The sequence below is a fragment of the Colossoma macropomum genome, unplaced genomic scaffold (assembly GCF_904425465.1).
Source record: "Colossoma macropomum unplaced genomic scaffold, Colossoma_macropomum, whole genome shotgun sequence".
Lineage (NCBI taxonomy): Eukaryota > Metazoa > Chordata > Actinopteri > Characiformes > Serrasalmidae > Colossoma > Colossoma macropomum.
The window spans coordinates 18,318,688-18,345,396 of record NW_023494803.1 but is presented as its reverse complement, the minus strand read 5'-3'; the positions used below and the strand labels follow the sequence as shown (position 1 = coordinate 18,345,396).

The 26,709-nt window shown below is 37.7% G+C and overlaps 1 protein-coding gene across 1 annotated transcript in view; it reads right to left on the bottom strand.

Moving 5' to 3' along the window:
* Positions 1-26,709, bottom strand: part of akt1 (v-akt murine thymoma viral oncogene homolog 1) — a 71,691-nt gene that overhangs the window by 20,767 nt on the left and 24,215 nt on the right. The window contains exons 3-9 of the mRNA XM_036592677.1: positions 12,750-12,878; positions 8,629-8,740; positions 7,305-7,431; positions 5,877-6,008; positions 4,025-4,090; positions 1,563-1,631; positions 1,331-1,456 (exon numbers count right to left, since the gene is read on the bottom strand). Coding sequence (XP_036448570.1) covers positions 1,331-1,456; positions 1,563-1,631; positions 4,025-4,090; positions 5,877-6,008; positions 7,305-7,431; positions 8,629-8,740; positions 12,750-12,878 — 761 coding nt within the window. The remainder of the gene's footprint in view (positions 1-1,330; positions 1,457-1,562; positions 1,632-4,024; positions 4,091-5,876; positions 6,009-7,304; positions 7,432-8,628; positions 8,741-12,749; positions 12,879-26,709) is intronic.

The following is a 26,709-nucleotide window of genomic DNA, read 5'->3' as shown; positions in this document are numbered from 1 at the left end:
TTAGCAGCCTCAGTGAGAGAGAGAGAGATAGAGAGAGAGAGCGAGAGAGAGAGAGAGAGAGAGAGAGAGAGAGAGAGAGAGAGAGAGAGAGAGAAAGAAGCAGACAGAGACGGAACAAGGCAAGATAGAGAGAGGAGAGACAGAGAAATAGAGAGAGAGAGAGAAATGAATACGAGAGAGAGAAAGCGGCAAGAGAGAGGAAGAGAGAGAGAGAGAGAGAGAGTGTGTGAATAAGTGAGTGAGAGACAGGGGGAGGGACAGAAAATGAGGCGTAGAGAGAACGTCACCACAGAGAGAGAGAGACAAAGTGAGTAAGACAGATAGACAAAAAGACAGATAAAGTGGGAGACACAAAAAGACCCACTGAGTGTGAGCGTGTGAGAGAGACAGAGCAGAGAGAGAAATTTGCATAAAAGTTTGTACGCTTGCTTGAGGCAGACATATTTCTGCCAGTAAAAGAAATCTGTTAAATTTAGATGGAAAAGCATTTGCTGAACAAATTCCGTAACTGAGAGTAACATCATATGACCAAGCAGATGTTTCCGTTTTTGTCTCTTTAGTAGCTACAAAACATGACAGAAGACATCAGATCCCAATGAACTAACAAATGTATTAAAATGTGCCCTTATCAGAAAGAAAAAAGTGATATTAGATGGCCTTGAGCCATTTTACTACTATATGTTTTTGTGCTCATTTGATGTGAAATACAGTCATAAAATACACAAAACAGCGACAACAATCTGCTCCATATTAAAGATTTGTCTGTAAATTTGGACCATATTTCTCAGAAGTGTTTTTACAGATACAATGTTTTATTTTATTGTACAGAGCTGACGGAAACTCACTAAAATTCGCTTTTTGTTGCAACATTTCGCTTATTTTCTTTTATTTCATGTGACAGCTGGATGGAAACATGGCTAGGGATAGAAAAAAAAACGACAGAAAAAGAAAGAAAGAACAAGAATAAATGGAAGAAGAGAGGGAGAGACAGAAGGCAGGGACAGAGAGAAACATGAAGAGAAACAAGAAGTGTGCTCATTGTATCCTTTAGTTTCAGTATCTGGAATAAAGCATACATGTAAACAAAATTGGCTTTCACAACTGATATCAAGGATGGGATTTCAGGCAGTAGTGCTTCAGAACTAATTACTGCAGTTCTGTCTGTATGAGTGAGTGAATATAGAACTACGAGTGCTCTAATAAGGAAATGTCCCTAATAATGATGCCTCTGAAAGAGAGTGATAATGAAGAGAAAATAAAGTGTTCATGCTTCCTTCATCATCTACCATTAGTTTCCACCACAAGCGTTATTGTGATTTGAAAAACTCACCTTCAGGTCCCGATACACCACGTTCCTCTCTGAGTGCAGGTAGTCCAGCGCAGAAACTATTTCTGCTCCATAAAACCGTGCCCGATCCTCAGAGAACACTCGGTCCCGTGACAAGTGGAAGAAAAGCTGTGGGCAAAAACAGAGCATTTAGACTTTCCTATCACAGACAATGACTTTCTTAAATAGCTAGTAGTCTGATTTGCTGTCAAACTTTCTGTGTTTCTAGACTCACCTCTCCTCCGTTGGCATACTCCATGACGAAGCATAAACGGTCATGTGTTTGAAATGAGTATTTCAGCGCCTGAAAAGTGAAGATCAATGCAAATGTTAGAGAACACAGCCTTAAATTAACTTATATTGTCTAATATTGAAGTGCTGTGATACAGTATAGAAATATTTATAAAATAGCCCAAGAATTTTAATTTGACCAAAAAAAAATTAGCGCAAACTTTAAAAATATTAGAAATGATGCTGATAAATGATTACAATAGATTCCAAAGACCACATTACACCAAAAAGTGGCCATCTAACATGCACAAAAATTCAAAACCTTTGTTTTTAGTGAATGTGGACACAATTCAACATGGGTGAGGGACTTCCAGTGCTGCTCAATTTATCTGAACACCAGAGCGATTTCACTCAGCATTTCATCGTTATTGCACTACATTAAACCCTAAACTAGACGACAAAAAGCCATAATCAAGGACATATGACTTGATATTCATACCAGGAGATGAAGTCAGTCTCAAATTTCTAAGATAAAATGACAAATTCTAAACGCCACCTCAGCTAACTTTACTAGCCTAGTCACTTCGCAACCTAATTCACCTCATTCTTCTAACACAAAAACAAGAGTTAGTTAACTGATACTAAACGTGCTAAATTCACTGAATGATGTTAAAGTTTTATTCCATTAAATCTAAGTAGAGTGTAAAATTTATAGTGATTTTTTTCATTCTGTGTGCAGTAGCCTTAACATTCTGAAACTGATGCAGTCAAATCACCACCTCCAGATCGATATACCATGAAACACCAATGCATTATTACATCCTACATACAAAATGCTTTAAGAGAGAAAGGGGTGGACTAAGATCAGATTCTTGAATAGGATTATATTGAATTATTCAGAATTTTGTAAGCAAAAAGGGCGGTCCAAAGTTGTAAGAAAACAATTTCCATCTTTTGTTGAGTGAAAGGAAAGTAACAATCTGGATCATCATTCAGACATAAATGAGGCGACAATGGAATGTGATGAATAAGAAACATGGAAAGTACAGGGGTGGGTAACATGCGGCTCTTTTACCGCCCTGTTACGGCTCCACGACAGAATTACATTTTTAGGTAATAATTAAATAATCCTCCTTTGCAGTAAAATAAAGCTCTGCTGATCATTATAATACAGTTCCAACAATAAACTGTCTTAAACATTGGAGTTAATGTAAAACAGCTAATTCGCCAACCTTAACCCTGAAGGTTGGTGCGCAGACTGCTGGTCACCAGAGCAACAACAACAATCTCACCTAGCTAGCAGCTAACGAAAAAGCAAAGAGAGAGATGGTGGTTTTCTGATATGTTTCAGAAACTGTCAAAAAGTCGCGAAGCTGAAGTCAGTTCCTCGTCTGCCAACTTCTCATTTGAATTGTCCCATTCCACCTTAAATGGCGCAGCAGTTACATTCTGGCGCCTCAGGCACCATTAAAATTTGGACAAGAATCCAGAGAACGAGGAGCTGACTTCAGCCTCGTAAATAAAAAATATCGAACATCGAGAAACATTTTACAATAAACTGATTTGCTTTTGCAGTAAGGTTCCTGCCAGAGATGCGAGAAAAGTGGTTGCAACTGAGCTAAAACTTAAAGCAGAGCAAAGTAAGTCTGTGTTCTCATTTATATTATACGTATTTACAGCCAAGACGGTAAAATGAACATAAAATGTTGTGGCTCCCAATGTGGTTTGATTTTTGCTGAAAGGACACAATGGCTCTTCTTAACATTTGGGTTGCTGACCCCTGGGATAGCATATTAACTGTAAAAATCCATAGATCTAATAATTTAGCCCTTTCCAAGAACATGTGCTCAAATGCAGCTGGTACTGTAGCTGGAAATACGCTTCATCTGGAACCTTCTGTAAGGAGTTGCATATGCTCTGTGAATTGCTTTATAGCAGATAAGCTGATGGGGCAATTTTTAATGGTTTGACTCAGATTAGACCAAATAGTGTCCCAATCTAAAGCAATGCCAAAAGAGGAAAGCTCTTGCTCCCATAGTTGTTCTGCTGCCAGCCAGACAGTGCACATATTTGCTGCATCCCTATGCATTTTGAGTTTCATTGGAGCAAAAAATGTGGACCATCTTAAGGGGCCTTGAGAACTGGTTTCAGAACCACTGGTGTAAATTACTGTGTGCTACAAATCAAACCTGACCCAGATGCAGCATTATTCCTGGTCTGATCTGCTAGAGGACAATGGCCCATTGAAGCCTGATGCTGTTTACTGCTTTAGAGAGAGCTGCTCATTTCAGAAGCCTCCCCAAAAAATAATTGTGAGGATAGCCTCAGGCCCACAGACTGGAGAGGAGATGTTAGTGAAGAGGCGGGTGAGAGGTAAAAGAGAAAAAGAGAAGTGTTAAAAGAGGTGTGTGTGTGTGTGTGTGTGTGTGTGTGTGTGTGTGTGTGTGTGTGTGTGTAGTCACTCACCGTCAAGAAGGGGTGCTTAGAATTCTGGAGCACGCGGTTTTCTGTGAGCGTGTGAGCCACTTCATCCTGAGAGACAGATCACAAAGAGTGGTAGTGTACTTGGGTAATATGGTCTCTCTCTCTCTCTCTTTCACACAGAGCTGGTACAAGCACACTCACAAACTCTCATCTACATCCTGCTAAACACAGTGTTGGAAAAGTAACTCAAAAAAGGTAATCCATTACTAATAACTTCTCTCAACCCGTAAAGGGATTACTTTACTTATTACTTCCTGGAAAATGTAATCTCACTACTCATTCCTTTCCTTTTATGTTACTCTCTAAAGCAGGGCATGCACTACATGACTTTTAAAATCCTGCAGTTTTCTAAAATGGGGAGCATCACACATTAAACATCAGTCTTCTACAGAATTTCTTGTATTTTTAGACCAGACCAAGGCAAAAAAAGGGCATCACACACATAATGTGTTTAATAAAGTGTATAATATAAAAAGTACTCAAAATCCCAGATCTGTTATCATGTAATACTGACAAATTTAAATTGGACCAGACCTGTTTGTGCTTTTATGTGTAGTGAAAAAGCAAATAGAGGATGACAGATATCTCAGCGAAAGCTACAGAAATGCTTTACCAGAAACTTGAGTGCCTTGACACTACGTCTATACATTACAAATATTATAAATATTACAAAGCCTCTTATTTACCCGTGTTCTGTCTCCACTGTCTGCTGTACACACAAAATGCATTCATATCTCTTTGCGCCTTTTTCCTCTCTCCTAGCTGTCTTATTGGCTGATCACCTATTCAGTTACATGACTGACTATCTCGCAGTACAAGACTTGAACATTTTTAGTCATAAAAATCAAACATTTGAAAATATCTGAAGGTTTCCCATCATTCCAGAGCTCGACCGGAAGGCTAAAGATTGACTTTTTCATAGTACCAAATCAACAGTGACGTCAATCACTTCCACCCGAGCTCCAGACCTTAAAATCACCAAAACATTGTCAGAAGTTGCAAAGCAGAGTTAAAATCAGGGCTAAAAAAATTTAGTGCAGGCCCAGCTTACAAGACATCTGCAACATCTAGAAAATACAAGAGAAAATCCAATTCTTTCAGTACTTTCTTTAGTAAACCTTATTTAAAAGGGATGTCACTATCCCTGCCTCTACTCTGAACAGCAAGATATGTTTAATTAATATAATATATTGCTGATGCTGCTTGAAAATCTAGGAACTCAAGCCAGTAGAGACAGTCCAAAAACCGCTGCCTCAAAAAAATTTAAGAATAAAATCTAAAATGTAAATGTAAAACATAAGGTCTGTTTAAATGAAGTTGAGGCTTTCTCCTTTTCAGCATGGGGATCTTTAACCTTCAGTTTCATATAAGCACGACTAGCTGCTTCAACAGATTGTCCAGTTTACGTTGCTTCCTGCTCTCGCGCTGCTCACAATCTCAAAGTTGGGCAGTCAGCAGAAGCAGGCAGCACATGCACATGTAATTTACGTACGAGGGCAGGCACAGATCATCTATTTAAAGGAAATGTATGTTTTAAATGCATTGTGCATAATAAAACTTGTTCTCTTAGAGACATTAGTAGTGCAGGTAATTTCTTTCAAATCAGTTATTGTAACGTGATTACAAGAATTTGAAGTGTAATGCGTTACTTCATTTCACTACAAGAAAAAGTAATCACACTACTGTAATGTCTTACTTTGTACTGAGTTACCCCCAGCACTGTAAACACATACACACATTACAAACACAACATATCCACTCATACAGTAGTCGCAATGCACCCCCAGCTCTACCCACCCAATCCATTCTTCTTACATCACTCCCCCTCACTTACTTTAGCTACTATCACTTCCTTCTTAAGGATTTTCATGGCGTAGTATTTCCCTGTGGCCTTCTCCTTCACCAGGATGACTTTGCCAAAAGTGCCTTTCCCAAGGAGTTTGAGGTATTCAAAGTCATGCATAGTCTGAAACGGCACACAAACAAGACACGTCAAAAAATGGGACTGAGCAATAATCTACAAGGAGGTGGATGAGGCTATATTTGGTGACAAAGTGCTGCTGCTTACGCCAACCAAGTATTTACACAACATCTCCATCCACACTCTGCACATTTGTCCCCTATCCCTCATGGGCATACTCCACGCAAAAGATATACGTTTGACCTCTGAAACCCAAGGGCCTGTAAGAATGCAAAAAGTACATGTGTGGGAGATGTTCAGTCCAGTCTGGCAGGGAACCAGCATGTGTGTGTGTGTGTGTGAGAGTGAGAGAGAGAGAACATAAGGGGGAAGTGTGTTATATTATAGCGAAACAAGTCGGTCACAAAATGTGGCATTAAGCTTCCCACATCAGAGCCACACAAACTGTCAGAAGTCATGGATGTGTGGGTGGGGGCTGAAATTTCTAGAAAGAGCAGGGGTCAGTCTGTATATTGAAGGTTCATGAATAATATTATTTCCAAGTACCATAAATGTCTTCATGTCTTCAGAGGACTAAGGAGGTGGAGCAAAGGAGAATGCTTGATTAGGCTGCCTGTATTCCAAAAACGTCATACACAGAAAAGGTGAAGATTCTACATTAAATAAGTTAAAAATCACTGCAAAAGGGCACTGACTGATGCCCAGCCTTGGAGGAGAAAGGGTAGACTCTTATTTCTTCAGCTTATCTTCACTAATCCTCATATCTTTCTGTATTTAGCAATTTAAAAATCTATCAACCCCTTTTTTCTTACAACATTTCCTAATATTTGCTACATTTAGCAAGAAATGTTCTGAAATCTAACCTCACTGCAATCTTTTGGGGGTCACTAGGCGATCAAAAAGCTGAGAGTTGATAACTGGAGCAACTCTCAGCTCAAAGTAAGCAGGTTTTATTTTACAAATAATTACGTTTCTACTTTGATTAGAGTTTCAATTAAAAGGATGCTCTGGCTAGACTAGGAAATCCCCCTTCTGATGCCATGTCTGGTGGCTATTAAGAGCAGCCAAACACTACACACTGTAGGTCATCTGTGTAACTGTCATTTTTAAAATAAATTCTCCTGCCTTCTAGATACATCTTCAGGAAGTGCCCTAGTGTCCTTTAAACAGTGAATGGGCAGGGGTGCAGATCACCTACAATCAATTGTGTTTGGCTGCTTCGGACATGGATTTTGAGGCCCGCAGGAACTTCAGTTGACATTCAGTGTACTACAGTATCTGTCCACTACTTACAGTGTATTCAAATATTGCCTGTCTGTTCTGTCTGGGCATGGAACGTACCACTTTGTGCCGAGGTTTGGTCAGATACATCTCCATGTCCATAGGGTCAGGGGAGGAGTCCATCATCTCCTCCTCTTGTTTCTGCAGACTGTCTGCCACAGCCTGGATGGCTTTGGTCCACTCCTCCCTGCAGAAAAGAGCCCAAGTCAATACACCACAACTATAATGTGGGAACACCAACTCATGAGTTAGGGGTTTAGTGGTTTGACATTTTCATGGTATGGTAACCCAGTCAAAAACACATCACATTATCACGGAATACTAAGCAACTATTTTAAAATAATTATTAGAAATATGAACATCACTACTTGCATACGCCTGTAATTTAACAAGTGCAAAATCAAGTGCAAAATACCTTTGCACCTCACTGTGTAGCAAAAAAAACTCCAAAAAGTTCCTCATCACATTTGGTTGTCATTTTATGCCAAAATACAGTCCAAGTGAAGGAAGGTGCACACTGATCAAGAACAAGTCTCTTACTGGAGCTACTGGCTGACATTTGCCTCTGAAACAATCAGCTCACTTCACTAACTTGTGTGATTCAATACTACATGATTATTAGCCAACTACATTAAAATGTACATTAGAACTCTGCACAGAATAATTAAGCTACAAAAGAGCTGTGAGTTGTTTGTTAAGTTGTTCAGAAAAATGTGGAGTTGAGAGGGAGTGGTCACTAAAAACTAAAAGAGCTTTACAACCGCAAGTTTAAGGAACTGTAACTCATAAGCAGGAACAGATCGAAATGCATTTAATTGTTATTTTGGAAAAGCCAACGGTGAGGTAACCGCCTGTCCATACTCCACGACTAATAGTGAAACCATGATACTGTAACAACACCAGTGTGCATGTGTGTGTTTAAGCAGCACCTATTTTACAGCTACCACAGCTACTACTTATAGTCATATTATATAAAAATCTTTTCAAAATGCGTAAAGAGCCTTACAGTCGTTTGCAAAAGTTTGAACACCAGCAGTAAAAATACATGTTTTGTTTATTTTCCTCTACAGGAACTTAAATATGGTAATTTTTCTGCAAATTTCTGCACACAATTTCTAATTATTTACTTAGTTTAACATATTGGAAAAAAAATTAAACCTTATATATAAATGTGTGGTAATTTTTTCACAGGCCACATTTTATGTTAGTAACTGTTTATTATAATGTTCAGTATTTTGTTCTCTGTAGAGGATGTGTTGACTTATTGCAACAAGATGTAATTTGACCAAGGGTGGACAAACGTTTGCATACGATTGCATACATCATAAAATAACCTAGAATTCACAGAGTTAGTAAGACAGAGGGTGTGGTGTGCTTTTCTGACCGTTCCTCTGGGGTCTCCACATGGAAGGTGCGCTCAATGACAGTGGTCCACTGCAGGCAGCGTATGATAAATGTGTTGGGCTTGGGCCGCTCTGTCTTCATCAGCTGACACTCTGGACACGTCCAGGGAGAACCCCACCAAGGAGGGAGGGAGGGAGAGAGATAGAGATAGAAATAGAGAGAGAGAGAGAGAGAGGGAGGAGTGTCATGGTTACAGCCATTTATCTTTATCTCCATTTATCTCCAGCACTACATTAAACACACACGGTGGGGATCCTCCCCAGTCAAGCTGCAACAGAAAACAGGTGCACTATGGTGCACTATGGGAGTCCACACCGTTTAGTCCATCTTGCTTTGTACACAATATCTATGTTCAGTTTAAACAATCTCTCTTGTCTAATGTCCTGTGGTTCCCTTTAAGGTTGGAACTGTAATGTGGTTTATCATAGTAACAAAAGCAATGAGAAAGCTGGAGTCATCTTGGTTTAGGCTAATTTTTCTTTTTACCTCAATTGTTAAATTGTTGGAGAATGAGAACATCACTATGTGGATATGAAAGACATAGTACTTGCTTCTTTACTTTTGGATAATGTGGCTAACAAGTCATTGAAGCTTATATCCCACAGTTATCACAGTAAATCACACATATGTTTTAAACTGTGTTAAGTACTCTCAATTAGACTTATGTGGTTTGGGCATCGTATCGCAGCTGTAATCCATAAAAAAGCTGTAATAAATGACAATTGACAAAAGGACACTGGCTAGCAAAAAATGGCAGTATCTGCCATCTCTAAGTCTGAACTTTTCTCTGTTAGGTGTAAAAGGAAAATTGCACACATTAAATTGTTTTCCTTGGCAGCACTGTCAATACTGTAACAAGCAGCTATATAAAAAAGGAAAATGTGATGACCTTGTTGGAGTAGTAGTTGCAGAATAGCTCCTGTGCTGTACTAATGGTGTGTGAAGAATACTCCTATCCAATACAGCAGTAAAAACTTGTGATTAAATAAACACATCTGCTGTTTACATAGTGAAGATTTAAATGTTTTACAGAGATAAAAAGAGCTAATATTTCTGCCTGAAGCAGTGATAAGACAGAAGCAAGTTTGGAGGCAGTGACAGTACTCAGATGACTATCACTATATTGACATAATTGAGATGACTCATTAAACTTGTGCCTCCATGGTATACCAACCTCTCCTCGCAAGATGTTGCACTGAGAATTTCACTGATAACATTTAATATAGAAATTTAATATACAGAATAATATACAAAATATAGAATTTAATATACAATAAAATTATTATTATCCTAAAAATGTCTAATCTTTTGAATACTAAATGAAGTAACAAATACCAAACGAAGCAAGCAAATATCTGAGTGCTTAATCATTCAGGCCAGCCCTAGGTACAAGAACATATAAACATGTATCTATCTATTCATTATGATGAAGAAGCTCTATGGAATGGGGTTCAAAACCATGCACATAAAGTGAATCTCCACGACTATGGGCAAAAGATAAAAAAAAAAAAGTCTCTTAATGCATTCCGTCAGGAGCCTTCATGAGGGAGAGTCAGGGAGACTGACAGAGAGACTTTTTATCTTTTGTCCATAGTAACGTTATAACATTAAATGGCCAGGACCCCTGGCGGGTCCAAAGTTTTACTACATACTTCTACACATTAAGAATAACCAGTTTGCATTGTAGACCCTGTAATTACTGAATAATAAGCCTTCATAATGAGCCCGAGATTTTAAGGGGTTAAGAAGAGTACCAATGAGATTGTAATAAATGAATCTAAACACTATTGTCTTACTTGTTCTCAAACTCAGACACTGCATTGCAAATGCAACGTGTTGTCTCTAATACACAGGGTTACTTTAGCGGCAACAGTTTCCGGAAAAGAAAAGACAAGACAGTCAAAGATATTACTCTCTATATCCCCAATACGAAGGATACGTATATATTATGTACTGTTCCAGTGTATTCATGGAGATTACGTACCTAACACCAGAGTTAAAAGTCATGAGTCATGGATACGTCTCATGATTCGACACTTTTGTGTTCTCCTTGCTTACAGAGGAGTCCAGAGAAAACACCACATCAGCAGCAGTTTACGTCTTTTCAGCAGCACAACAAAAATAAGCAACAGCAACTAAACAAAACAACATGACTTGTGCTTTTTGAAGCGACACAGCACAACAGCGGTCGAACGGCCCATAGCATTATCGCCAAAGTCGCATTCGGAGCCATATGTGGAAGAGGAAGCTGTATATGGAGCCATTTGTGGTGGGGGAGGTGGAGGGGGGTTGACATAAGCGGCCTGTCGAGGAGATGGAGGACCGGTTTGGAGGACACCACTGTGATCCAGCAGGGCTCATCAACAGCTCCCGAAAGCCTTGCACCGCACTCTCCGTCATCAACATATACCAACATTGTCGGCGTTACGCCACTAACTGACTGACTGCCTGTGATGCTGAGGACGGCTGCTGCTGCTGCTGCTTTAGAGCCTAGCCGAGATAAATAATGAGAATCAGCCACCTAATAACGACTATAACTCACGAGTGTCAGGGAGGAAACGTTTTCTTTAACAAACAATACGGCTGTCTAATTAGCCTGTTCAATCATTTAAGAGACTTCTGGCAGGGATGGAGGGGCGCCGTTCTGCTGAGTTTGAAGGGAGAGCGTGAGTCAGAGGAGGAAACGTGTTTAGATGTGTTGTATAAATCAGCCCAGAAAAAGCTGAATCTGAAGTCTGCAGTTCTTTGGGCCACTCTGAAAATTCATTCTAATAAGTCATTAACTAACACTTTTTTGCTTAATACAGTGTCACCCATAAGGACAGCTCTCCTGTTACTAGGTGATTAAGAGCCTCTTTCAGCATTAAGGGGCATTGTACAAAAGTTTGGGGCCACCTTGTGTCCTTTTGAAATTGGAATTTAAAACATGCTTGCAACGGTTAAGTTTTGGGGTTTTTTTTTCAAAATTGATGTAGAATTTAATAATTAAAGCTACACTGTGTAAGACTTGGGGATGTGGAGGCCTCTCTAGTGGAAATGTGTAATTGCATGCAACGTGTGGAAGAACATTTCGTAACTTTGGTTGCACTTCAGACCCCTCCACCAAGCTGATGATTAATCTGATGACTGCAAGCGTTATGAAAGAAAAGCCAGTTAAAAGTTGGTAAACGACGTCTTCCAAAGTTGCAACTGAATTATCCAAGTGTCATCAGTATAATGCTGATTTTACAATTTGAGACCTAAACACTCAAGTTGGATCTTCTGTGCGTTAATGCGTGAAGACGTACAATGTGGTTTGAAAATTTGACCCGACATCTCTGACTTTTTGACTCCTGACTTTCTATTTTAACAAAATATAATACATAGTACAATTTTACAATGTAAACAGTGTCACTCAGAGTGGCTTAATGTGTAACGCACCCATCTAGAGGAACTTCACAGTGGTGGTGAAAGGAATCAGATGTCTGAAGAGTTTAATGTCTCTAAAAGCTATGTGACAGAAAGTTACTACACTAAATGGCTACAAATATGTTTCCTGATATCTAAGACAAGTGTATAGATGTCCTTTTTCATAGCAGAGAGGTACATGCAGGGCATTATAAGGCAAAACAGTACTCAAAGGAAATTTATTTAAAATTCACAGAATACATGTAGGTGCACTGGTAGTTTTGGACATCAAAAATAAAATGGCTATATTTGTGCTGTAGACGTCATGACCTTTGGTTCCCATCACCACCACTGCGAAAAGTTAAAAAGTTGAAAAATCAGTGGAATGAAATCTGGGCTCATCATCAAAGTGTCTTCCTTGGTATGAGGAGAAGGTTTTGAATAAATAATGATTTGCAGTTTTTCAAACTAATACATATTATTACTATTCATATTGCTGCCACAAATATTGACAAAGGTGAAGTTGTTTTCCTCAAAAGAAACCAGGTCAGTATTTAAATGTTATGTTACTGCAAACTGACAAAGACAACATATTCATTTGTATTAAAAACATTTTGAAAAGCTAGATGTCTTCAATATTTTGAACCCAAGACCTATTAGTTCAGTGGGATACAAACTTTCCCAATACCAAAGACGACACACTTAGATACTCACGTGCCACAGAGAAGTTATTGAGCGGAGTCTCCAGCTGGTCCACGTCCTGTGGCCGCTCCTTATACCCAATAAAAGTACCATCATTCTTCAGCAGGAAATACCTCGGCCTCCACGTCTTAATGTACTCTCCTGCACAGCAGAGAGAAAAAGACAGCAGTGTAAATTTAATATGGAAAACAGAGACATGTTGTTCTGATACTGCATGGCAGTCTGGAAGTTTATGTGAAACCTTTCTTGGAGATTTCAAAACAGAACTACAAATGATAAAATATCAAAGCCTAACTGTGAACTATTACTGCATCTGACAGCGTAATAACAAAAGCACAGACGTGTTTGTGGAACTTTCAAATACGTACTCCGAGCACCGAAATACCACCCAGTATTGACATGAGGCATTTATATGACTAAACACTTCCAAATTAAAAGTGCAACACACTAACTACAGCATCCACCTGAAAAAAATCAAACAAATCTGATTCCATCCATTCGCATACATATAACTGCGTGTGCTGTAGCTTCGTGGAAGACTACAAAAAAAAGATGTCAGCTTCTCAGACTTCTTTCCACAGCCCACACCTAAAACTGCTGTCGTTCACAGCTACAAACATCTATTTCTGCTGAAGACTAGAGGGAGACAGTGCGCCAGATGTTGCAGAATGTAGAAAAAAAAAGGAGGAAAAAAAAAGCTTACACATCAAAAAAAAAGACCCGACCGAAGCATCTGCAATGTGTCGGGGAGAAACTGAGACTGGAGAAAAGTTAGGAATGGAATAGTTCTCCAATAGCGCGAAAGAGAAACGCAATTCATTTTTAATTACGGTAGAGGAGTATTAACCCCATGCAGTGGCTGAGCAAGCTGTCCTTAATTGGTCGATTTCCTCCTTCCACTTCAGTCTGGTGTGGAGGGGGATCAGTCAGAGCTGACTGCTGCCTCTCTGCCTCTGCAGAGTTCGGGTCTGTTCCCGCTGTGGCGGACCAGTCAGTGAACAGAGGAAAGGTGGAAGACTGGTCTGGTAGGTCGAAGCTTTGTCACATTTACCAAAAGGTACAACTAATACAATTGTGTTCAATAGCATCATGTGCACAGGTACTTGAGTAACCATTCGAGGAACCAGTATTTAAAAACTGAGATCACTATTCGAGTACTCATTACATTTTGTTAGGGGAAGACTGAGAAAACAAAGACCTTCACTCCAAAATGCTGTATATCCATTTGTAACAATTTTGGATATATTTTGGTGTTTTTGAAAAGAAGAACAACTGATGTATAACGGAAAATACATTTTTATTTCTCTATTGAAGGTGATATTAATAATAACATAGCACTGAAATTTGACCAACAACATAACATGGAAAAAGAAAATCTTTAAAGTTCTCTACAATTCATTTTGTAACAAAACTATTTTACACACCAACATATTCAGTGAAACGCAGATTTTAAGTTTTAACAGAACGCAATGAAAATTTTGATGCATGAAAATTTTGCTTGTATTTGCTAGAAAATGTTATATGCTGCCCAACTCTGAAACACAAGTGCCTTCACGTGGGCATAATATCAAGGAAGCACTGTTAAGGACGTGATTAAGAAGGCAGAGATCACTTAACATGCTAGGCTGATGTCCAGGAATAGTTAAAACATCTCTAACAAACTAACAGGTTAGCACATCATCAACTGATGAGATGAAGAGTCTCCATCAGCATCCAGCATTCTACTGGTTATCTAGTTTTTGCTCATTAGCTCTGAGGTAGTATCTGTTATGTTACTCATTTGATCACAAACCTACTCATTTCCCTCAGCTATTTTTGAATAATAAAACACGTTTGGAAATGTATTCCTCTGCATGATACTAAGTTTGGCGCCACATCTAAAAAAGGGAAGCCACAGCTTTACATTAATTTCAGAGCCATTTTTTCCACTTCTACGTGGTTAACCTAATATCCGTTCATGAACTCACAGATACTCAAATATAAAAATTAGTTGGAATGCACTTCCCTAGTTGATATCCACTGATATTACAGTTTGCGTGCTTATCTTATTTAGTAGGGCCCTACCATTATATATCTGTTGGCCAACATATCAGCTGATATTGGCAACCTGCAGTTTTATCGGTGTCGGCACAAACACTGTCTTTCACTGATTTATTTTTTGGGTCACAACATTACTGGAACCCAAACCCACAATCTCCTAATTGTGCCAAACCTTATATTGTGTTCCTCAGTGGCACAACAACCTAAGTCACCTCCTATGTAACTATACGACAGTACCATCATTCTGACAGAATGCTGAACTGGTACATATGAACACAGAACACCATCATGGATCTAATAAAATGTGAACTGTATTCAGACTTCATCTGTAGTATCAGAATAATGTTATAATATGAAATGTCATAATAAATGTTATAATACAAAACCTTTTTTATGAATTAAGCAAAAAAATTGAACAATACAAGATAATACACATAAAACAAAACCACAAAGAATAATGAGTAGCTCTGCTGCCAGTGCCACAATATATTTCTGTTGTTGAGTCCAAGCAAAATTAAAATCTAAAATACAATTAAAAAATATCAGTCAATATTATCATTTATCGAAATTCTTAGCTCCCTAAAATTGTCATGAGCCACAAAATTTGCATGTCTGTCAGGCCCTACTGTTCACAGTAGGTAACAGTTTGGCTGATTTTTGGTTCAGTTACAAATGTTACAAAAATATAAAACACTATGAATATAATTATAAAATGTCATCAATGTTTTCAAAAAGGTTAGAAACAAATTAGAAATAAATCTTGAAACAAGCTAAAGTTAAGGCTGCAATAGTTTACATCTAGGACAACCCAGGACTGGTCTTAGAGCCTCCAGTAGTTTGGTGACATTTCTGCTCAAACACATCTGATTCAACTCATCTATTATTAACTCAATTTAGAAGTTGGCTCTGGTCTTTTTGTCAGGCTTCTCTGTCTCAACCCAAAGTAACCTGCACTTAGTGTAGGTGAAGCAGGCAAAAAACGCAGGTCATAACCCTCCACGGGGTCTAAATGGTTTTACTAAAGTCCCTCATGTCAACATGTAGTTCCACACAGCCATAATCCACCCAACTGACAATCATTTAGAGCGAGAGAAAGGAGGCTGGGCAAACCAGCACACTACAGAGAGAACATCCGCCTCCCAGTGCCGCGCGCTTAACGATTTTCAATTTGCAGCAGATGTCCAATATGTTATTATGGCTGTTGCCATTTTTCAACGCAGCATAGAGGGGAGGAGGACTCGATCTCAGACACTTGTTCTGCAGTATAAGGAGGTTCCACAATCAAAACACACTTTGTTTTAGGAGTGCTAATACTGCCAAGACTCAAACTCACAATGCTTAAACCTACGATCAAGGGGTAGAACAAGAGTGGCAGCCTTGTCAATGAATTCTCCAATGGGGTCTTTAAAGCTTGGTCGATTACAAATCTTGTAGCGCACAGAACAGGACATGTAAAGCAAAAATCTGTGGGTGTAGGCATTAAAAATCAATTCCATTCTGATCTCTTCTTCCCCCTGCTGAGCTGGTCCATGTGACATCATAGGTGCTCTTCCAATGGCCACAGTTTGATAGAAAATAAAGTGTTAAATAAGTTGATGTGACAGTAAGACTCTCAAACTCTCTATAGCTACAAAAGTACCTAAAGAAATATGCTAGATCAGTTGATGTCTGGGCAGACCAGCTTGACAGGAGGGCCATAGTCACCACAACAGCAACAACATTTTCAATGTTTATTTTATAAATTATTTTCTCTTTCAAACAAACATCAAACATCTCACTGGTTTTTGGTACTGAGGCATGCTTGTTAATTGCAAACACACTGTACATACAAATAAATGTGTTTCTGTTATTTTAGCCGCAATTTCTATTATTTGGCTACAAGATTCATTGTCCTGGTGGCTCTCTGACAGTCTCGGTTCAGTTTCAATCTTGGAGGGCATGAGTCCAGCACAGTTTGGTGATTTTATGGTTCTAACATAACTATTAAATATGGTCAGTAACCGATTAGTTACGAGCTGTGTCTGAGGAAAAAAGTCACCAAACTGTGCTGGACTCAGGCCCTCTAGGACTGGAACTGGTGATGCCTGATCTGCATCATAGTGTAACTGTTATTTTGTTTGTTTTTTTCTTGGGGGGGGGGGTTCTGTAAAGCAACCTTGTGATTGTGAAAGGCATTACATAATAAAGCTTAATTAAAAAAAAGTAACATGACATTTAATGAGAGTTTTCCTTCAAGAGCTTGCATTTGAATTGACGGAATTAATTAATTTCCCCAGGTATGTTACACAAATAAAAAATTTGTCTTGGTAAGTGCACACATGTATGACAAAATGCATAAAGCACATTATAGTATGTCTTCCAGAGACAGTTACCAGATACAGCAATGAGAATCTGGTTTGTTGTCCTAGAGGTGCTGGACTAAAATGAATTTCTTCAACTTAATTTACAGCCGTACTAATGATGAAGATGTCATCTTCAAAACTGCTCCAATTAGGACAAATCAAAACCAACTTCAGGCAGGAGTCCCACAGAATTATGTCTGACCAATTTTCCTCCCACTTCCATTCCTCCCACCCTTTTCTTTCATCCTTCTCTCTCTTCTGCAGCTGATCGGCTGCCAAGCAAGCCTGAGGACAGTATGTACACAGCGCAGTGTGCTGGGTGATGAGGTCAGAACCCAGAGCCACATCAGTCACAGCGGAGGAGATATCAGAGTCCCTCAACAGAGAAGCCAGAGCTACTTAAGGAAACGGAGACGGGCAGACAGAGTCTTTCCAGACTGATGACATGGTAATAAGTACTCACACTACGACTCATTCAACCATGTAAACTGTCCTGAAAGCGGACCAACAAACAGTCCATTTATTTGCTAACCAAGCACAAGCGCTCTCAGCAGAATGGGATAAATGATTGTTCAGAGTTAGTAGCTGAGGACAAATGTGTGCATTTGTGAACATGCGTATGAAGATGTAATTGTACGTAAATACGCAGGAGAATTCAGAGCTGCGAAGCTGTCATTGTGCGTATGTGTGCACTCAGGGGCACAGTGTCCAGCTTTTGCTTGCCAGGCTGGCTGACGTACACTGCCCACCGTGGTTGGCATGGCTTGGCCTTTTGCTGCAAGTCTCTGGTCTTTGATGACGTGCAGTGCCACCCAGCTTGCGACCCCCCCCCAGACACACAGAGGGGAGATGGACACTGCATTTGCTCATCACAGCACTCAGTTAACCAGCTCTCTTCCTGTCACACTCATACAATAGGGTCCAAAATCTAGTAAAATGCTTCAATTTTGCATTCTTTTCTAATTTAATACAAATATAATCAATACAAATTATATTATCAGCATAATAATTTGAGTAAAAAGTAAAATATTTGAAATATTTTCATGAACTTCAGAATGAATTTCTTAGTATCTGCAAATGCCAGATACCAGTGGATCAATTCCATCTGAGAGACGTCTGAACATGTGCTTCAACAGAGAGCCTAAGACTAAATACATCTGTATGCAAAAGTTTAATTATCCCTGGTCAAATGATGTATTCTGTTACTTTTCTACATGCAAAATAAGTTGACATTCTTAACAGAAAATGAACTTATAATAAAATTATAAGTAATTATTGCTGAGTTTACCTTATTAGAAAAATAAAATATAAAATGTGCCATTTTCTGCAGTTTCTACATTTTGTTTCATTTTTTCTCAATGCTATATTCAGTACAGTAATTGTGCATTAAAATGTGCAGAAGTGTGTTGTCTGTGGAGGATATGTACAGAGAACACCCTCCAGGGAGGGAAGTACTTCTACTTACCACAGGAAAAAAAATATTTCAGATATCGCTCATCTTATGATTCGATTAGACACAAACAATCAGACTTTTTTTTAATACTATGATATTAGAATAGGGTTTGGACTCCAACCAACATTAATATAAATAACAATTTATACCAAACTTACAATGACAATACTTTTTTTGGTATATCAATGGCAACACAGTGTGTTAATATCAAATACTGACAGCAGACTTCAGTGACACCATATTATTAACCCGCTTTTATAAGGGGGTCGATTTTTGCCATTTTATTTGACTTGGTGGAGTTATGGCCTCCCCTCCTCTAATTGAGCCCTATGAAATCTTAACCATAATATCCTAGAGACTTGGAGGACATACAGTGACGTTATTTCAAGCAAACACAGTGATTTATTTATTTATGTTTTTACAATTTTAGCCAAGATGGTAATATAGTCAAAGGTCTGAGGTTAAGGCCTGAAGGAGAATTCTGAGTTCTTTAAAAGCTCTGCTAATTTCTCTGGAGCTCTGAATGTGACAACAGTTTTTGCTCTACAGGCTATCAATAGCAGACTAATTGTAGAAATGTTAAATAACATTATCTGTGTCAAATTACGCTACAGTGTTTGGTTGCTGAAAACAAATGGACAGAAGAATAACTGATGTTGTGCCTCTAAAGCAACATCATCCCTGACGTGTTTTCATTTAAGACTCTGATCCAAAATTCTTCTCCGAGCCTCTTAGTGGGCCTGAAACTTGTGTTGAATAGACACACATCACAGCGGAATGTGACACCAGGGATCTAGCCTCAGTCAACCATACTCACACACTCACACACCTATCAATTTCAATACACTACATCCCATAACGCAAGCGCAAAGCAAATTACACATTATGATACAATCACATGACTTGATACATTTTTGATACAGAACTAGAAAAGAAATGATAACCTAACTTTCACTTTTTTTTTTGGTCACTTCCACACAGCTTCACTAATCAACCATTCAAGGTTCCAATTTAAATGGTGCAGCAGTTACATTCTGGGGATTTTTCAAACAAAAATTTTAAATTAGATGCTAACTTGAGTTTCATCCTTAAGGTAGACTAACCAAACTAGTTTATTTATAGTTTTGAGAGTTTTTGTTTTGTTTAGTTTTTTTTACGTTTGTGGTTTTCACTTTTTTTTCATGACTTGTGTAAAACAGAACTACAGAAACCACTCTCGGTATCCATTTCTTAAACTGATTCACAGAGCATACTGCCTCTCAACCGCCTATTGAAAAAATATTATATTAACATGTGTTTCAATGATCCACACACAACATTTTCCAAATTCTAATCAAGCCTCACTCTGAACTTAAAATGTCCACAGAAGATTATATTTGATTTTTCTCTGAAATGGATTTTAGTAAATAATGAACCGAAATTCAAAAGGGTTCTCATACAGCAATATATATTGTATAGCATTATTCTCATAATAGAATTCGGTCTTAACATTTCTATTTAGGGCTTAACAATGTGATATGTAGTTGAGATTTTCCCAACCAATATTGCAATATTGCAATTATTTTCTATAAATTATGCCCAGCCTTTTTATCCCTCAAGAAAACCAGCTTGTTCATTTTTTTGGTATTTAGTGCTGAGTGTAGTGTACCACACCGCCAGTACACAAGTTCTGTGTTACTATGCTAAATTACCCCACTTAATACTTAAGACGGCATTAAAAATTGTAATGTATTATTAAAAGTGCATTGTGATTTTAATGTTTAAATGATTAATTGTTCAGCCCTATTTCTATGTCAGAGGAATAAAACTGGAACTGAGCTTAGCTTTGTCATTTATCCAAAGTCAAACTCAGATCTGAATAATTTACCTCCTTAAACTCCAAGCAGTTAAACTTTATTGCGTTATTAATTTCAAGGTTTATAATACAGTCAGTACAATCACTTTTTCAGTGATCACTTTCAAACTAACATGTAAATTATGTAATTCGAGGACTGAGGAGGGGAATTCTAGACCCGCCTGGATTGGCTTTCAGAGGGAAGAAAACACAATCCTAATGAATGTGATCCTTTCCTGTAACAGATCTAGCCTGAAACAGCACACACTCACACTGTAGGATGTGATGCTGTTAGCTGTATATTTCTTCCTCCAGAGTAGTAGAGTGTTTAAATAGTTTCAGCACGATAGTCTACTTTTAGATCCTCTTGTAAAGAGCTTCAGTTAAGAATAGCTCATTTTAAAGTGGTGTTTAAAGACAACAAATCAGATTGGCTGGTAGTCAAAGTTTCAATATCAGTACTTAAAAAGAAAAAACGTGTACTGTGCCATCTCTACGTTATTTACAAGTTAATACAAGAGTGTTTGTCACAAAACATATTAGACATATACAATGTCTGTATATATCAATTCTTTCCAGATATAAATTCAAAACAGACATTTTATTACAAACCTGTGTAGACCTATAACATGTAGAACTATAAAATCTGAATCTATAAATGGTGACGACAGAAGCAACTTTAAAACTTAATAGCAACAGCCTCCAATATCAACAGAAATCTACTGTCCAAGCATTTAAATTGATTTACCCCACAATTTCCCACACTGTGTACCACATTTCCATTGAAAAGTGCAGTAAAAGCACAATGCTACAGTGAACTCATGGTTACCAGTCTTGCTTTATCACAGGCTCAGGCTCAGTCACGTGACTCTAGATGTGCCCACCACATCCGCCTGACCGTCTAGCCGTTTCACCTTCCCTTTCACATGGGCCAGCTTCTAATAAAATCGGTTCTGTGAATACCCCCTCCACTTGCCCACCGCAACATCCACCCACGTTTCCTTTTTTCATTGAGTCTTCCTCTTTTTCACTCTCGCCAGTTCCACTTTTTCACACTCAGCTCTCGCTTCTCAGCTTGAAGACGAAGAGGGTAAACAAGGAACAAAGTGTATATACCGTAACACTACACATCCCCTATTGCGGTTCAATCACGACAGCGCTGTGCACAACAACGTGAAGGGGAATGTGGGATTTAAAGATAAGACCAGGGAGTTTTTGTAATTTTTGCACTATTTTTGCATTATTTCACGTAATAAATTGTGGGAACAACACACATGAAAGTGATGTTTTATTTGGTGGTAATTTAACATTATTCATCCATATATTTATAGTCATATGCAAAAGTTTGAAAACTATCACTCAAATTATATGTTTTGTTGAAGTAAAAATAAATTCATCTACACATCGTCTACAGGGAACTTAAACAGGGCATTTTCTACAAATTTTATTTTATTTCTCACTGATTTTAAAATATTGGGAAAAAAAAACTTTTTCCCAGGCCCATTTTTTTCTCCAATATGTCAAATTCAGCAAATAAACAGTAATTGTGTATTATAATGAGCAAAAGTGTTTTCACTGCAGAGAATGTGTTTCACTTATGTTCACTCAGAAAATCAACAAAACCAGGGATGCCTAAAAACCTTCAAACTTTCAAAACTTTTTCTAGACTCATTTTTTATGTATAAATAATTTGAGAATGCAATGTATGCTTTGATACTGATAACTATCCACTTAAATCAGGGGTGCACTTTTTGAGGGAAACTTTTTTGTCTTGGCCAAAGTGCAATGTTTATGGTGAGATGAGAGCCAAAATGTAGGGTTCAAACTGCTTTAAAAAATATTTAAAAAAAAAGAAAAATAAAAAAATAAATAATAATAATAATAATAACAATAATAACAACATATTATACTTTGTTACTAAAATGTTTCAAATGTACAGAATGTCATAAGTATGAATGTTATATATTGAATAAAAAACGTTAGTTTTTTCATTAAGATCTATGCAGAATACAAAAATTTTAAAAATAAGCATGATATATATTAATGAACAACATATTTCTGTAATAAACAATAATAATATAATTGTTACTTTGTAATAAATAGCTTAAAATTGTATTAACTACTATTATATTACACTCCAGGTCCAACTTTGTATTGTTACTTTTGAAAGCAAATGATGGTGAGGTTATTCTGACTCTAAAAATCACCACCTAAAGTCAACTGAATATAACCAAACAACCTACATCCATGTTTATTATTAAATATATTAATAACATTCCGATCTGCCATCAGGGCATGAATGAATTTTGGAACAAACAACCATCAAAATTATACAGCTATCATGGAAAGATCCATGCCAACAGATTTTTTTTAAACATGCAGAGAAAGGACAGTTTTATTCCGTTTGGAGGTATTGTTTATTTATAACAACGACAGAAAAAAGTTTTTTTCTCAGCTGGTCTCAAAATAAAATTCCACCCTGTAGTGAGACTAAGACAAGACTGAGACCAATTGATGTTGAGACTGAGACATGACCGAGACTGTTCACTTACGATCTCAAGACTGGTCTCAAGTAGGCCTGAACAATTTCGATAAAATATCTAATTGCAATTTTTTTGACCAACATTGCGACTGCGATTTAAATGTGATTATTTTTTATAAATTAAGCTCCAGGGCTTTTTCACTTAAAGAACTCCAGTATGTTCATTTTTTCAGGCTGGAGGCTTCAACGCTGAATGTAATACGCTAGACTACCAGTTTAAAAGCTCTGTGTTATTAGTTTAAATTTCACCCCTTAAAACGAAGACAATGTTGAAAAGTGTAGCATATAATCAATATTGCACTCAAAACTGTGATTTCGATATAAAAACCACTGATTGTTCAGCCCTAGTCTCAAGACCAAGACCAAAGTTGAGTAATATAACACTAATCGCAAGATCACAATTATTTTATACAGCTGTTGCTTTGACAATTACATTTTTGAGTCACACCAAACTTGAATTGGACACATTATCATCTACAGGGTTTGAGACAAGCACATGTAAATAAAAGAAAGCAGAAAACACATTGTGACACATCAAAGCTCTTACGAAAACAACAGAAGTTCTGACTCTGACTGCTATTACACATTTTAGGGCAGCAGCGAGCAATGTTTGTTTCTGTGTACTCAAGTTGTGTCACTCATCAGCTTAGGGCTACTAAGTATCGACAAGATAGATCATCAGCCTGTTTGACCACTTTGCGTTTGTACTTTCACAGCTGCAATAAACAAAAACAGACAAACTGTCAATCACAATTACTTATACAGCATTTAAAATTTCATGATTGTGACACGTCTCCCAGTGACTTTAATCACAACCTACAGCAAGATTATACACTTCAGCTATGTTCAAACTAATCTGTTTGCAGTAGAATACCCATGTTTAATTGTAGAGGCCAGTTCAGGACATACTGTCATAAAGCGACTTCTCCATTATCGAACCAACCCATCATAGTAACGTTTCAAATAGCAGCAGCGTGCATTCTTCTGACCAGAGATAGTCCGATTTTTAAAAACAGGAAGCAAATCTTGAGAGCTTTACTACTGGCAGTAAGATAAGAGAGAGTGTACTGTCTTTGGCATTGCCACCATGTTATCTGAGGCCTCCTATGAACCGTTGACTTCATGCAACAGTAGAAAGAGTGTTAGAAGGACTTTACTGAGCGATACAGCAGTGTCAATGTAATTAAATGATGTAAGTAAATTCAGTTTGTTTAACCTGTGCTGTTGTGAGTGTGAACAAAGAATCTTTTACTACATAAGTCATTTATGCTCTGTATTAGTTAGTGTACTCAAGTTCATTTTTACAACTGGAGTTCACTAGTACTTATTAGTTTATAGAGTGTTGCGATTAGCACTTAGCCATTAGCCTTCTGATTCAGCCTTTGTAGAGCTGCTTTGTGTTGTAGCGCTGCAAAATGCTAAATAGAGGATGATTCCGTGACATATGTGACCTGGAGCATGTTAGTGAACATTTATAGTATTCACTGTTAATTTCACAGCCCTGCACTTTTATACACACACAGGCTATGTGTCCTCTTACTGACCACCGCTGCCTTTGCATTAATAGAGGTTCATGCCTCTGCCTCTGACCAGCACCTCAGAGAGAGACACACCTATACAGTTCTCAGAAGCACTCTCAGCATTATTTATTTGTTTTACTCATTATTCTCGTAGTTTTTTTTGTAAATAAAAAAGTTAAAAGGTGAATATCATTAAAGGGAAGAACGTTGATTATTTCTCTAAATTTCTGCATAATTCAGTGTTTAAGATGTAAACAGTCATTCCAAATGGATGTGATGAAATGCTCTGTTACCAAGTAAATGTAAATAGATTTTATTCCAAACAATTTTAGAGTTTTTCTCTTGGTCCATTCATCTGGAATTTTTTTTTTGACGTGAAGGGTACTATGCTCAAATGATGAAGGAAAAAAAATGCAGATTTATTTTTTTGTTTTTGCATAGCATCGATAAAACTTTTGGATAGTAAATAAAACAGCTATATTTGCGTGGTAGACTTTGTGACAGCTGATTCCCATCGACACCACTGGAAAACAAAATTCAAGTCTTTTCCCAGCACGGTGTATGTATTCATTCATTATAACTGTAGTTATCATTAAAACATATTTTCAGAACACATTATTAAACAAAGTCTGTTACATCCAGTACAATATACGATCATGTAACATAGGGCTGAACAATGAATTATTTTTATATCACAATTGCTATTTTAAAAGAGTGCAATTTTCAAATAGCAAGAGCTGCAGTTTTATTTTATCTCACACTGTTCAACACTGTCTTAAGTTTTAAGTAGGGAAATATAACCTGATAAAAGAAAGATTGTATACTGGCAATCTGACACACTACACTCAGCACTCAAGCCTGAAAAAATGGATGTGCTGGACTTCTGGAAGAAAAAGTCCAGTGCGAAATAATCTAATCTGAATCACAATTTTAGTCAGACAAAAACTTCAGTTAGACATTTTCCCCCAAATTGTTCAGCCCCATCATACTGTGACACTGCTGCCGATACTCAGCCCAACTGTGCGAGCTGCGTGTGATACACCTCTTCATCTTCTGCATGCAAGGACATGTGTAAGTGTGAGGAAGGATGTGTGCGTACATGTGTATATATATATCGTAATAAAGTATACATGCATAGTTTTAGTGCCTCTGTAGCAGTACAGCTGTTGTCAGATAGAGATGAATTAGAGATGAATGTGTGTGTGTGGACCTGTCAGGGCCTGATAGAGTGCTTGTACATGCTTAACAGCTGCACAGCACAGGGATGCTCGCAGGCTAAAGTGGAATATAATGAAGAGCAAGATTCTAGCACTCAAAAGAGAATTCATCTCTATCTGACATCTCACGCACACACACACACACACAATTCATCTCTATTTGACAACTTCTGCACTGCTCAAACACCACCAAATCCAGCATTAGACACACAACAGCATTCACACTTGGGCCATAACAAAAATGGATTAGGGCACTAGTGAGTACGCTGGCCTTTTTTTTTCTTAGTGTCTGAAATGTAAAATGGAATGGCAGAGTGATCCTGATGGCACTACAATGCACTCACAGTTTCTAGTGAACTCTATAGATCACTACAGCAGCTCAATGTATACAAAGAGAACTAAGATTCTCCTGTTACCAGAGAAATGTTACATTAACGTAAACACTGTAAAAAAGTGCAGCTCTATACAGTTAAAAACAAAGACCATAATGCTGATCAGAATCACTAACAATGGCAGTGTACCCTAGTCAGTTTTTTTTTTTTAGCTCATCCCCTGCCCTTTTCAAAATGTTATGCCCAGGTCTACAGCTGGGAATAAAAAAAGCCAACTTCAGCCTTGCAAACAACTCATGTTGGTTTATATTATCGCCGTCAAAGTCAATGTATGGCAGCATTTTCTGTCTTTTTTCAAATTCAAAAGCAAATTTGAAAATGCTAATTAAACTGTGTACTTTAAACTGCAATTGAATTTCCCATAAGAATGTGCATTATTTAAGACATAAATGTGCATTTGCTTTTGCATTTCTGTGTATAATGGCTGAGGAAAGTTAATATGGAAAACACATTTTATTTTAATTGTGTTAACAGCATGACTCTGACATATTAAAGCTGGAAAAAGTCTAAACATTGGCAATACTGGTGCATTAGCAACTGCTGCTAGTGACATTTTAGCACTCTCCAACCAGGCACAGGATAATTCTGTCAAAAGTGATTTCCTGTTGTTTTGTGTAGAAGTGATTCTTGAC